Genomic DNA, 13,688 nt, shown 5'->3' with positions numbered 1-13,688 from the left:
CAAGGGGTTACTCGGCCTGCTGAAGGCCCGCGGTCGAGGCACGTATGAGAAAGCAATCAATGAACAACTAAGGTGTTGCAAGGCGCAATGGAAAAACTAATGATTGATGCTTCTCATCTCTCTCCGTTCCTGTCTGTCTGTCCCTATCTATCCCTCTCTCTGACTCACTGTCTCTGTAAAAAAAAAAAAAAAAAAAAAAAAAAAAAAAAAAAAAAAGGACAGATAAGAACTATTCAGGCCCTGGCCGGTTGGCTCAGTGGTAGAGCGTCGGCTTGGCGTGCGGGGGACCCGGGTTTGATTCCCGGCCAGGGCACATAGGAGAAGCGCCCATTTGCTTCTCCAGCCCCCCTCCTTCCTCTCTATCTCTCTCTTCCCCTCCCGCAGCCAAGGCTCCATTGGAGCAAAGATGGCCCGGGCGCTGGGGATGGCTCCTTGGCCTCTGCCCCAGGCGCTAGAGTGGCTCTTGTCTCGGCAGAGCGACGCCCCGGAGGGGCAGAGCATCGCCCCTGGTGGGCACATGCGGGAGTCTGTCTGACTGTCTCTCCCCGTTTCCAGCTTCAGAAAAATACAAAAAAAAAACACACACATAAAAAAAACAAAACTGAATAAAGTTATAAATAAAAAAAAAAAAAAAAAAAAAAGAACTATTCAGGCCCTCAGGCCGTGCGTCTGCGGGGGGGGGGGGTCCCCCTCAGCCACAGGTGGCGAGTGGCTCCGCCCCAGGACACCGGACAGACGGCAGGCAGCTGGCCAGGTCTGCTTGTCCCAGGCCGAGTCTGCTGACCCCTGGTCTGAAGTTTGGGACTCTGAATACTAGTAACTGCCTTTCGAGTTGTGAATAACCAGTAGTTGGTTGTAGTAGACAGCTTTACAGTTGTATGTTTTTTATTATAAACGTCTGACTTTGTGAGTGATGGTATTTCTTGTGCTGGTTTGGCTGTTGGTGTCTCAGTCGAGTGTCTGTAACAGACAAGGCCCAGCCCTCACCGGAAATGTGCTAACTGCGGTCTGACTTGACCACTGTTTTCTCGTGTTGAAATCTTTAATTACTTGTAAACTTTCAGTGGTTAAATCTTGTTCCACGTGACGTCTGTGTGCTTCGGGAATGCTGCGTGCTGTGCTTACCTCTCGCACTTGGTCTTGCAGATCCCCAGGAGAAGCCCAGTCCGACGACGTTGAAGCTAGCCGAATGTAAGTCCATGGCCAAGGCGGCCCTGTCCTTGCGTCGCCCTGCATTGCGTGCGTGGTGCCACGTTAACTGAAAATGGTTTTCAGCTAAGAGAGTCATGCTTTAAAAAACGGGCAGAAGGAACTCTATCTCCTGACCCTCCTGCCCGCAGGGCATGGCAGCATGCCTCCAGATTTCTGCTTCTGGACAGCTGTCCCCTCCCGGGTCCTTAGGTCTCTGCTCGGCTGGGTTTAACAGCTACGGGATCAGTGCCCTCTGTGCACACGGCGTTGGCTGCTGCGTGGCTGGAGGGTGGTGTGGGTCAGTGCCTCGCCCGCAGAGGCTGGGGTCTGCCTGGTGGAACATCCACCTGGGCGGCTCGTGTCGGCTGTGTGGTGGGAGGCGGCCGGGAGGGAGCGGGGCGTGGGGGACGACGGGGTGCCCAGGGTGCGGGGGCCCGACCCAGTGGGCAGGAGACGGGCCGGGCACGGCTGTGTTTGAGTGGGGTCTGGAGCTGGAGGCGAGGGCTGGGCGTGAGCAGTCACACAGACAGGCTGAAGCAGGACATGAGGCGGTGAGATGGGACAAGGGCCGAGGGCCCCTCTCCTCTCTGTCCCTCTGCCCTCAAAGAGTGGAACCAGGCAGGTCCTGGCTCTGTGATCGGCTGGTGTCACTATCCATGTGGCTGCACGTGCCAGGACTTCCTTCCTGTGTCGGAGGCACACCCTGGCGGGTGCACCTTCTGTGGGTCCTGTCGTCGGGCACTTGGGCTGCTCCCACGTCCCCGCTGCTGTGATGGGGCTGCCCTGTGCTCGGGTGCACACGCACCCAAGGTCCCAGAGGAGTGGTCACGGGCCTGGGCAAGTCCTGTGTTTCATCTCCGGGGACCCTCCCTCCTGGTTCCCACAGTGGCGGCTCCGTTCTCCATTCCCAGCAGCCGTGCAGGAGGAGGGCTCCCCACCCTCCTGTCAGCACTTGCAGTCATTGGGTTTTTGTGGTAGCCATGCTCTTGGGAGTGAGGTGATGTTGTAACTTTGTGACCATGTATTGAGTGGTGTTTTATGGTTAGGGGATTTGACAAAGCTGGAAACCTGGACAGCCGCCTGGCAGAGGGGACCAGGAAGGGGACCATGTCCTCTGACAGCCTCCTGCTCCCGAGGGGCTGCTGAGGTCCCTGCAGAGGAGGTGGCGCGGGGATTCTGGGCTGGTGTCCACAGAGCAGGTGGGGCAGGTCAGTGTGGAGTGGTGGGACGGGTATCATTGGCACTGGCCGCCACTGGGAAGGTCGTGGTGCCGGGCGGTGTAGGCTGGGGTACGGAGAGCCTGGCAGGTCAGAGCTGGTTCTGTGTGTTTGGAACTTGTCGGGACAGATGGTGACGGAACGAGGGGGTGCGTGTGCTGTGCCCACGGCAGGGACTGGTGAGATGGAGTGCAGGTGGGGTCCTTCGGGTCAGGTGTTTGGGAGGCTGTGTCAGACTAGCTCAGACTCCCAAACGCTGAGGTCATCATGCTGGGGATGTGATTGGAGGCAAGTAGAGCCCGTCGTGTCTGGGTGCGTGATCAGAGCAGGAGGAAGGGAACCGGACGTTCGAAGGATGACGTGAGTCTCCAGGACAAGCTGTGTTGTGTTGTGGAGGTGAGCGCTGCTTGTTTCTAACACAGGGAGTTAGAGTGATGGTGGGTTTAAAGCTTTAGTTGTCTGTGAACCCTCACAGACGAGGTTGCGTGACAAGCCATGCCGTGGGCGAGCCAGGCTGTGGGGAAGTCCTGGGCTTGGACACACCTGTAATGCAGGGGGAGGCGGAGGTGGGCGCCCGCACACAGGTGCGTCTGCAGACCCGGGTGCACTGGCTGGAGGGTGACATGGGAGGGGGCGCGGAGCCCGTGGACGAGGCTGTTGTGACAGCCAGAGAGGCAGGACGTGAGGCATGGCTGGACTTCTGTCCCGTGTTTTCAGATGAAATGTTGGTTTTAAGTTTTGGTAGATTTAGTAAGCTGTCTCTCTGTTTAACTTGGGAAATGGGAAGTTAGACCTGTCATGGTGTCTCGACAAAGATGTCCAAGGTTCTAACCACAATTGCTGTGGGATACAGCTCTGAGTTTCCGTTCTGCCACCATTTCTCCCGTCTCCATGCCCATGGGAGTGGCGCGGGTCACTCCTGTGACCCCGGGAGTCCTGGTCACAAAGTGGGGTGAGGGTCTCTTGGCTCTCCCGAAGAATCAGCAGGGTGCTTGCTGTGAATGGCCGCACGTCACATCTCACATTTATTGAAGCACCCTTTTTTTGGCACTTTGAGACGTGTTTGCATCTGGCATCCTTTAGGGAGCACTTTGAATGTATTTTAAATGTAATTTGTAGAAAATTGAAGACTCTGCCTGTTTGTTTTTAGGAATTCTTAGTGTTGCCTGTTTCCCAACGTGTAGAAAAACAGTGAAAAAATTTAACAACTGCGTGTCATTTTGTAGTTTAGCCTAAAAGTAGAGTTAACACAACAATGCAGACCTTTTCATTGAGTGGTATGTGTGTGCTCCCTGGATTTTGTTAACTTTGTATGTACCATGTAGGGAAGGGAGTCTTTCTGACCATCCTAGTTTAGACTTATTTTCCTAATGATTTCAAACCAATTTCTAGTGATTCTGTACTGCTCATCTTTGGTATTTACCCTGCTTGTCTCTAACTCCAGGGCTGTGTGTTCAGGGCAGATGTATGGTTTATGGTTTGAGGCGATTTAAAGAAGCCCTGAGTTTTCTCTACGTGTGGGAGTGACCCGGACACAGTCCTCAGGCCATCGACGCCCCTGTCTCCAGGTCGGAGCTGGCGTCCCCTGCGCCCTGTCCCCTGCTGACTGACCCTGAGTGACACACTGGATCCAGTGACTGAGTGTCTGATGCAAACTGAGCAGACCCGGAACCCAGCTCCTCTCTCCCCTCAGACCATGTCCCTCGTGACAAGGCTGCCGTGTCCTGCAGTGGCCGCTCCTCCGCCAGGTCCTGTGAACACGGAGGAGCCGTGACCCTCTCTCACGTGACCCCCCATCGTATGGGTCCCACGCGGAGGAGCCGTGACCCTCTCTCACGTGACCCCCCATCGTATGGGTCCCACGCGGAGGAGCCGTGACCCTCTCTCACGTGACCCCCCATCGTATGGGTCCCACCCTCAAAACATCTCTGACTCAGCCACTTAGGTTTTTACACCCTTTTCACCTGACTGATGAAAGCTGTTGTCTTTTTGTAATTTATTTTTGTTTTTTTATTTACTGATTTTAGCCAGAGAGGGAGGGGGAAGGGGAGAAGAGGAGAGAGAGACAGGAACACCAGTTCGCTCCTGCACGTGCCCTGATTGACGGGTCAGATCGGCCACCCCTGTGCGTGGGGCCATTGGGCGGGGCTTGCAGCTGTGTGTGTTGTAACCTGTCACAGTTACTGTTGCTTTTACACCCTGACTTGCTCTCCATTCTGACTGGGCTATCCTTGTCTCCTTGTTGATGGACAGTCTTCGCCTTGAGCAGCTGCTGTGTCCCCGGCTCAGCCCTCTCTGTCTCTGTACCGCCCGCTCACGTCCTGCCTGCCTGTGGGAGTCAGAGAGAGGGACACACAGGGACAGACAGACAGGAACGGAGAGAGATGAGAAGCATCAATCATCAGTTTTTCGTTGGGACTCCTTAGTTGTTCATTGATTGCTTTCTCACATGTGCCTTGACCGCAGGCCTTCAGCAGACCGAGTAACCCCTTGCTTGAGCCAGCGACCTTGGGTCCAAGCTGGTGAATTTTTGCACAAACCAGATGAGCCTGCGCTCAAGCTGGTGACCTCGGGGTCTTGAACCTGGTTCCTCTGCATCCCAGTCCGACACTCTATCCACTGCGCCACCGCCTGGTCAGGCAGCTTTGGGTCTTCTTTGATGTGTCCTTCCTGCATTGTTGGCAGACCCTCTGCCCTCGGTGGTTCTGACAGAGGTGGCCGTCGATACAGGCACCCTGAACGTGCTCCCAGTGTTTGTCAGCCTGGTGGCCTGGTGGCTCGGTTATGGATACGTGGCTGTGTGCAGTCATGTCGGCCTGTAACCCTCAGTTTCTCATTGTTGTTATGGTAGGGTTTGTGTATTATTTTTGTTAAATACTGCACCTTTTTATTTTTAAGTGAGACATGGAGTGGCAGAGAGACAGACTCCTATATGCACTCTGACCGGGATCCACACGGCAAGACCACTAGGGGGTGATGCTTTGCTGGTCTGGAGCATTGCTCCGTTGCTTGGCAACTGAGCTTTTTAATGCCTGAGGTGGAGGCCATGGAGCCCTTACTCAGCGCCCGGGCCAACTTCTTCAGTTGAGCCATGGCTGCAGAAGAGGAAGAGAGAGAGAGAAGCAAGAGGGGGAAGGATGGAGAAGCAGATGGGCACTTCTCCTGTGTGCCCTGGCCGGGAATCAAACCCAGGACATCCACATGTCGGGCTGACGCTCTACCACTGAGCCAACTGGCCAGGGCCATTACTGGACTTTTGTTAAGTCCCTGACACTAGATTTAAAGTCCACAGAGATGGTGACAGTGCCCGTGGCCCAGGCATTGTTTTTTGCTGTTGCTGCTGCCACCGAGACTAGCGCCTTTGCCCTCTGACCTGCGCCCTGAAGGCTGCAGGGCGCAGCAGTGTCTCCCGGTGTTTTGTTCTAAACCAGACCTGCAGCCAGGTTGACAGAACTGTCCAGTTGACACCACATGCCTGCTGTCTAGAGTCTACCATTAATTCTTCTCATTCATCTTTTTTTTTTAGTGCATTTCAAAGTTAATTGCTGACATCAGAACACTTCTCTCCTAAGGTGAAACTAATATATGTTTTTTTTTAAATCTGTGAGAGGAGGGGAGGCAGAGACAGACTCCCGCATGCGCCCCAAACGAGATTCACCTGGCGAGCCCACTAGGGGGCGATGCTCTACCCATCTGGGGCCCTTGCCGTATTGATCGGTAACTGAGCTATTTTAGTGCTTGAGGTGGAGGCCATGGAGCCCTCCTCAGCACCTGGGGCCAACTCACTGCAGTCGAGCCATGGCTGCAGGCAGGGAAAAGAAGAAAGAGAGAAGCAGGAGGAGAGGTGGGGTGGAGAAGCAGATGGGCGCTTCTCCTGTGTGCCCTGGCCGGGAACCGAACAGGATATCCACACATTGGGCCGACTCTATCCCTGAGCCAACTGATGAAACTATTTTTGAAAAGATTTTTATCAAGTTTTCTAAAGTAACTCTGGCCCCTCCTATGGTTTATTCTATAGGACGTTTATGTAGGACTGTGTCACTGACTCAGTCACAGGAGGAGGATGAATAACTGGAAAATACAGTTTGAAATGCGTGAGGCTTTTAGGCGTCGGCCCAGGTTTGAGCCTCCCCAGCCTCACTCGGCGCTCAGCACTGACCCGCGGGCAGGCACCCTCTCAGGGAAAAGCAGCGTGTTGTGAATGCTTGGTATGTGTGTGGATGGTGATGCAGGTCAGTGAGGTGTGGGGGCCCCTCCTGGCTGACGGGGTCACTGAACGTCCCTGCTCCCCTGTTCTGTGTCTCCTCCTTCTGCTCCCCCACCCCCACCCCCCTTTTTTGGTTGTGATGGGAGGCCCACGCTGGCTGCCCTGAGTGCGGCAGGGTGGGCGGGGCCCTGAGAGCAGAGGCTGGCTCTATATTAAGACTTGGGCCAGGTGGCGTTTATTTTAGGCTTCGCGGCCACACTGTGTGGTGGCAGGGTTACCGCCCTGTTGACGGTCTGTAGATGAAGCAGCTGGGACACTGGAATTTGAATTTCCTACAACTTTTCCACGTCACAGAATGTTCTTCCTCTGACGTGTCCCAGCTCTGTCCCTGTGAACCCTGCTCTTAGCTTGCAGGCTGGGGGGCATGGCCAGGCTGGGCGGTTCCCACGGGCAGGGCATCGGCCAGACCCTCGCTGTGAGCCTGCAGTTCCCACCTAGAGGCCTCTGTCCTCTCTGCGTTCCCACCCGGAGGCCTCTGTCCACTCTGCGTTCCCACCCGGAGGCCTCTGTCCACTCTGCGTTCCCACCCGGAGGCCTCTGTCCTCTCTGCGTTCCCACCCGGAGGCCTCTGTCCTCTCTGCGTTCCCACCCGGAGGCCTCTGTCCTCTCTGCGGGTAAGCAGGCAGAGCGCACACACAGAGGTCCGGTTGTCGCCTGCTGAGGCAGGAAGGTCCCTCTGGTAAAAGGTTTTTGGGACTTCTTTCAGCCCTGCCTGAGGGCAGCTGCCTGTGCTAGTCCCTGGGCGGAGAAGCCAATCACACATCCCCTCTCCCCTGACTGGTGGGACCCTTCCGTTTGGGGGTGCTGAAGGCCATGTGTTGGTCAGGCCTGGGTTCAGAGCTCTTGTTAGATGTGCAGCTTGTTGTGTAAGTGCCCTGAGCACAGTGAGGGTCAGTGACCAGCCAGGGACGGGGGGTGGGGTGGTGGTGACTGTTGGAGCAGCTCTGCTCGTCCGTGCGGAGCCCTGTGTGCCAGGCCGTGCGCCCGGCGCTCTGTGCTGTCAGCTCACTGTCCTCCCTCGGGTGGTCGTCCCCAGGTGGGTGGTCTCCCCAGGTGGGTGGTCTCCCCCAGGTGGGTGGTCGTCCTGCGTGCATTCGCTTTACGGACAGGGAACTAAGATGCAGGCCCAGGAGCTTGGTCAGGGCCGTGTGGTTGGTTAGGGCCGTGTGGTCAGTCAGGCAGGGCAGGGTGTCCTCCCTGGGCGAGTGCCTCGTGGCTGGGCCACGGCCTCCTGCAGGGCGTCTGCGAAGTGCCGCCACGAGGAGCCCCGTGCATCGCGGATGAGCGCATTCTGTAGGTAGCGTGGTGCCCGCGTGTGGTGCCAGACACGATGCGTGCATGTGAGGCTCACGTGAGGCACATTGTTCATACATGTGTTTTGTCCTCCTGTTGTGAAGGTTGGTCTGAACTGGGTCAGCTGTGCAGACAGTGTTGCTCTGCCTGGTCCCGCATGGCCATGTGCGCATCTCGCCTCCCACTGCCCAGAGGACTGCGGGCGGTGGGTGGTCAGGACTCGGGCGATAGAACCTGTGTCCGCGTGTCCAGTACGTCATTGGGCGCCAGGCGGTGTCGCCTCTCATCTCCCCGTGTGTGTCACCTGATGTTCAGAACAAGGGCCGTGCTGGGGACGGAGGCTGAGGCAGGAGGGTGGCTGGTGCGGCACCACACGCTGAGGGGGTCGTCCCGCGTGGTCCAGCCCTGGAGCTAGAGTGTTTTGGTATTTTGATAATTTTTAAAAAGTCATATGGACAATTTTGTAAACCTTGAGACTACTGAAATCGTGTATGTGAAGTTTTAGCACCAGTCACATTCTTTCCATTCATGTATATTAATCGTGAGTAGCATGTTCGTTGTGGAAGAAATAAATAAAAGCGAAAAGATACAAGAATTTCAAAAACCCCTCAGTTGCATTATTCTGAGAAAACGACTGTTAGCGCTTTGAAATAAAAGCAACCTCGTCCTGCACCTACAAATCTGTCACCGACTCTTGGGCATTTGTGACGCGTGAGGGAGGCTGCCCCGCTGAGTTCAGGTCCTGGTCATTTTTACTTATTCCATTGTGAGCGGCTGGCGTTATTAGCAATCCTCCATCGTTTGGCACGCCGATTTTTCCAGATTTCATAGGAACAGTGCGTTTTTTGCAGTCACCCAGTTATTTCCCAGAGCGAACCTGTCACTAGTACGGTTTATCTGATGCGTTTTAAGACTTCGGCTACTCTGGCTGTGCCGGCTCCTCCCCCCAGGAGGGGATGGTGCGGTCTTGCCCCGAGCGGGCCAGTCGCGGCCAGGGCCGGCTGCTGCCTTCCCTCTGCCTACCAGCAGAGGGCGCACTCCCGCTCCTGCGGTCACTCCAGTCGTTGGGATAGAAACGTGTCCAGAATAATACTCTTTAGTTTTCAGAAATTTATGTTATGCTGCACATAAGACATCTTGTTCATGCAGTGTTGAAGTATTTGGGGAGGGTTCCTTCTTATCTGCATGCAGTGAGGGTGACTTGCATGGAGCGTGTCGTGTGGAAAATAGAAATAGAGTAAAGTGTGCTTGCCTTGTCACTCTTGTCACCTTGGTAGTTCAGAGACAAAGTCCTGCTTTTCAGGGAAAACGGGACTTCATGATGTGTCCCGTTTTCTGCTGCCTGTTTGCCTTGTGAGGTGTTGGCTCTGTCCTGGCTAACGAGGTGTGTCTCGCAGCTAACGAGATGCAGACTCGCACGCTGCTGGCCAGTGAGCTGATGTCACGGCCGTGAGCTGACGGTGGGTACCGTCTGAGGACTGAGCTAGGTAAGTTTCTGTGGTTGTGACAATGTGCAGTTCTTACTCGTGAGCACGTGACCTGGTGCCAGAGGTGACAACTCTGAGTTGGTCCTTGGGACGTGGTTGATGACTGGAGTTGTGTGCTGTCCTCAGTGCGACCCTGACAGAGCCGCACAGGCAGGGGGACCGTGCAGCCGCGGCACGTCCTGGTGTCTCCCTGCCCTGCCGGGACAGGACCTGGACGGTCACACAGGCGCAGGGACAGAAGTTCCCTTCATGTTCCCATGGCAGGGGCTTCATGAGGAAGTTCAACAATGCATTTGGTGTCAACATTGTGTGGTAGCTCAGTATTAGACGTCTCATTCATAACCGTGCTTCTGAGTCTCCCGCGTGGAAGGTAACTGGGAGGGGAGTTTTCTTCCACGTAGAACTTCTGTCTGAACTCTAAAGCAGGTGTGTTCTGAGCTGTTGAAGTAAAAACTGTGATTGTATAAAGGAAAGCTGAACCGATGTCCATTTATAAAGTGCTGAGCTGAAACCCCGAGCCGTAGGCCTGGGCCCCGTCACGGGCACGGGTTCAGTGCCCTGGCCAGTGGTCCGACCGGCTCGCTGCTGTGGACCAGGGGACGCGTCCTGTCGGTGTGCTCGCGCTCTTCGTCCCCGCGGGCAGGACTCGAGCGTGCCCAGGTTGGGAAGGCGGGTCCCTCGATGTGTGTGCTCCCCTCTCGTGCGCGCGTTCCCGACCCCGTGTGTGACTGACGGCCGGTCGGAGCCCCTGGGGCTGCACTCACTGCTGCGGTTTGGCTGTTTGTGCAGGAAGCGAGCCGCCGCAAAGCATCTGATAGAACGCTACTACCACCAGCTGACGGAGGGCTGCGGCAATGAGGCCTGCACGAACGAGTTCTGTGCTTCCTGCCCGTCCTTCCTGCGCATGGACAACAACGCCGCCGCCATCAAGGCCCTCGAGCTCTACAAGGTCAACGCGCAGCTCTGCGACCCCCACCCCTCCAAGAAGGGCGCCGGCTCGGCCTACCTGGAGAACGCCAAGGGCGCGGACGCCTGCCCCGACGGCAAGATGCACGGCCTGGGGGCCAGGGACGACTTCCGAGGTGAGCGCCTGTCCCGGAGGCGTGGCGGGAGGGACACGCGGGGCCTGGTCGGTGTGCCCGCCCTGTGGCTGGGGTGAGGCTGCGCTGTGGGGCCGACGCTGGGCGGCGGCAGAGTCTCTGCGACTCACCGGTAGTCACTGTTCCGGCAGCTTCTGGTCAGAGGCGCTTTCTAAACATTTTCCCCTAGTTCATCTCAGCGAAGCCACCACGTCTGTGTCGGCCGTGGAGCAGGGGACCACGCCCTGTGGGGGGAGTCCTGTTCCTGGGAGGCGCTCTAGGACGGACCTGTCCTCCGTCCCCGTCCCCCGGTGCCCACTGACGCACTGCTGTGCCCAGCCTGACTGTTTCCATCTTCTTTCTTTCTTTTTTTTAATCCTCCACTCCGAGCTCTCTGATCCTCAGGGAAGGTGACCAGCATTAGTGACAGGCTAGTCAGGTTTCTGAGTGACCCAGGGCTCGGCTCCCCGAGGGGACTGCACTCTGCGGGGGGAGCTTGTGTTCTGGGGACAGGAGTTGTCAGACACGTTGAGGCGTCCAGCAGTATTGCCTGAGGCGTGTGAGCTCCCTGCTGACGGGGAAGTGGGCCACAGCTCGCCCTCCTGGTGTGTAAAGTGCGCCCACACAGTGGACAGCGTCGCGGCTTCCGGTGTCTGGTCCTGTCCCCAGGGGGTGCCCATGCCGAGGAAGAGGGGCTGGTTCACACGGATACCGCGGTTTGGTTTTCCGGAAGGTTTCCGTGGCTGTGTCCTTGTAAACTCAGCCATGTAACCTGGAGTGCGGCTCTGTGCCCAGTCATTGAGCCCACATCCTCTGACGGCCAGACGGCACAGGGTGGGCAGGTCCTTGTGTCGGGGGCAGCAGTGGCCCACTGTCCTCAGCACGTGGCTCAGGGCCGCCCGGGCCATCATCTCGTTAGCCAGAGGGACGTAGCCTCGGCCAGCTCTGGGCCGGGAAGGAGAAGAAATAGGTTCGGGGACCACCTAGTGGTCTGTGACACTGTCTGCTCACCAGTGTCTTTCCCCACCCGCTGTTTACTGTTTTTGACTGTGTCCGGTCACCCTGTGAGCTCTGTCGATGGCAGGACTTAGGGAATGGGGGGTCCTTCTCACCCAGAGTGCCCCCCCAGAGAACACTAACAACGGGGGCTCGGCAGGACCTGGTTTGGTTTTCACACACAGACGAGTAGTACGGAGCTGCTTCCAAGGATGCTGTGGGGCCTCTGAGCACCTGCCGCGTGCTCTCGAGATCACGGTCGTGGGTGCTGTGGGGCCTCTGAGCACCTGCCGCGTGCTCTCGAGATCACGGTCGTGGGTGCTGTGGGGCCTCTGAGCACCTGCCGCGTGCTCTCGAGATCACGGTCGTGGGTGCTGTGGGGCCTCTGAGCACCTGCCGTGTGCTCTCGAGATCATAGTTGTGGGGCATGCAGCGAGGGGCAGAGGGTCATAGGACCGTCAGCCCGCGGCCTCCTGGCCCGTGTCCCCCAAGAGACTTGTGGGTGTGTACCAGACTGTGAAGGGTGCTTGAGCTCATTAAATGTTTTGTGTTATGAAACAATGTAAAAAGTGAGTGAGGTTGTTGCTGTTCGTTGTTTATTTAAAAATAGGAGAGTGTCGTATTTTGATGAACCGAAGTATTACTTTTTTTTAAGAGTTGTGAGTCATAAACAGTGCTGAGTACAAAGCGCCAGGGTCTTTCACTGGACGTTGGTAAACGCTCGCACGCCCTGGCAGTAAACGCGCTCTCCCCCTCCCGCCCCAGACGTGACGCACCTGACGGAGGCCGTGGTGTACGAGATCCTGGAGCTGTGCCGCGAGCGGGAGGACTACTCGCCCCTGATCCGCGTCATCGGCCGCGTGTTCTCCAGCGCCGAGGCCCTGGTGCAGAGCTTCCGGAAGCTGAAGCAGCACACCAAGGAGGAGCTCAAGTCCCTGCAGGGCAAGGACGAGGACAAGGACGAGGACGAGGAGGAGAAGGCCGCCTGCTCCGCGGCCGCCATGGAGGAGGACTCCGAGGCGTCCTCCTCCAGGGTGTGCGACAGCTCCCCGGGCGACAGGGCCCAGAAGTCCGGCCCCGAGGACGTGTCTGTGGACATCGAGGCCGTCCGCAGGGTCTACACCAGGCTGCTGTCCAACGAGAAGATCGAGACCGCCTTCCTCAACGCCCTGGTGTACCTGTCGCCCAACGTGGAGTGCGACCTGACCTACCACAACGTGTACTCCCGGGACCCCAGCTACCTGAACCTGTTCGTCATTGTGATGGAGAACAGGAACCTGCACAGCCCCGAGTACCTGGAGATGGCCCTGCCGCTCTTCTGCAAGGCCATGAGCCGGCTGCCGCTGGGCGCCCAGGGCCGGCTGGTGCGCCTCTGGGCCACCTACAGCGCCGAGCAGATCCGCAGGATGATGGAGACCTTCCAGCAGCTCATCACCTACAAGGTCATCAGCAACGAGTTCAACACCCGCAACCTCGTCAGCGAGCGCAACCTGGTCAACGACGACGACGCCATCGTGGCGGCGTCCAAGTGCCTGAAGATGGTGTACTACGCCAACGTGGTGGGCGGGGAGGTGGACACCCAGCACAACGAGGAGGAGGACGAGGAGCCGCTGCCCGAGTCCAGCGAGCTGACGCTGCAGGAGCTGCTGGGCGAGGAGCGGAGGAACAAGAAGGGCCCGCGCGTCGACCCGCTGGAGACCGAGCTCGGCGTGAAGACCCTGGACTGCCGGCGGCCCCTCATCCCCTTCGAGGAGTTCGTCAACGAGCCGCTGAACGACGTGCTGGAGATGGACAAGGACTACACCTTCTTCAAAGTGGAGACCGAGAACAAGTTCTCGTTCATGACGTGTCCCTTCATCCTGAACGCTGTCACCAAGAACCTGGGGCTGTACTACGACAACAGGATCCGCATGTACAGTGAGCGGAGGATCACCGTGCTCTACAGCCTCGTGCAGGGCCAGCAGCTGAACCCCTACCTGCGCCTCAAGGTCCGGCGCGACCACATCATCGACGACGCCCTCGTCCGGGTGAGTGCGGTTCCTGTCTTAGTCGGCGCTGGACCGAGCCCGTGACCCGTGTGCTGCGGTTCCGTGAGTTCGTGTCCTCAGTGACCCCGAAGAAGGAAAGGAGGGTGGTGGTGTGCAACGCAGGAACACTG

At 57.4% G+C, this 13,688-nt stretch overlaps 1 protein-coding gene across 1 annotated transcript in view; it reads left to right on the top strand.

The window, feature by feature from the left end:
- UBE3A (ubiquitin protein ligase E3A) overlaps positions 1-13,688 on the top strand; it is a 61,810-nt gene that overhangs the window by 17,710 nt on the left and 30,412 nt on the right. Inside the window, exons 4-6 of the mRNA XM_066238309.1 lie at positions 1,147-1,191; positions 10,245-10,537; positions 12,296-13,557. Of these exons, the coding sequence (XP_066094406.1) occupies positions 1,147-1,191; positions 10,245-10,537; positions 12,296-13,557 (1,600 nt within the window). The remainder of the gene's footprint in view (positions 1-1,146; positions 1,192-10,244; positions 10,538-12,295; positions 13,558-13,688) is intronic.

Source organism: Saccopteryx bilineata, chromosome 7 (genome assembly GCF_036850765.1).
Source record: "Saccopteryx bilineata isolate mSacBil1 chromosome 7, mSacBil1_pri_phased_curated, whole genome shotgun sequence".
NCBI classification, from domain to species: domain Eukaryota; kingdom Metazoa; phylum Chordata; class Mammalia; order Chiroptera; family Emballonuridae; genus Saccopteryx; species Saccopteryx bilineata.
This window is presented reverse-complemented; position numbering and strand designations above follow the sequence as displayed.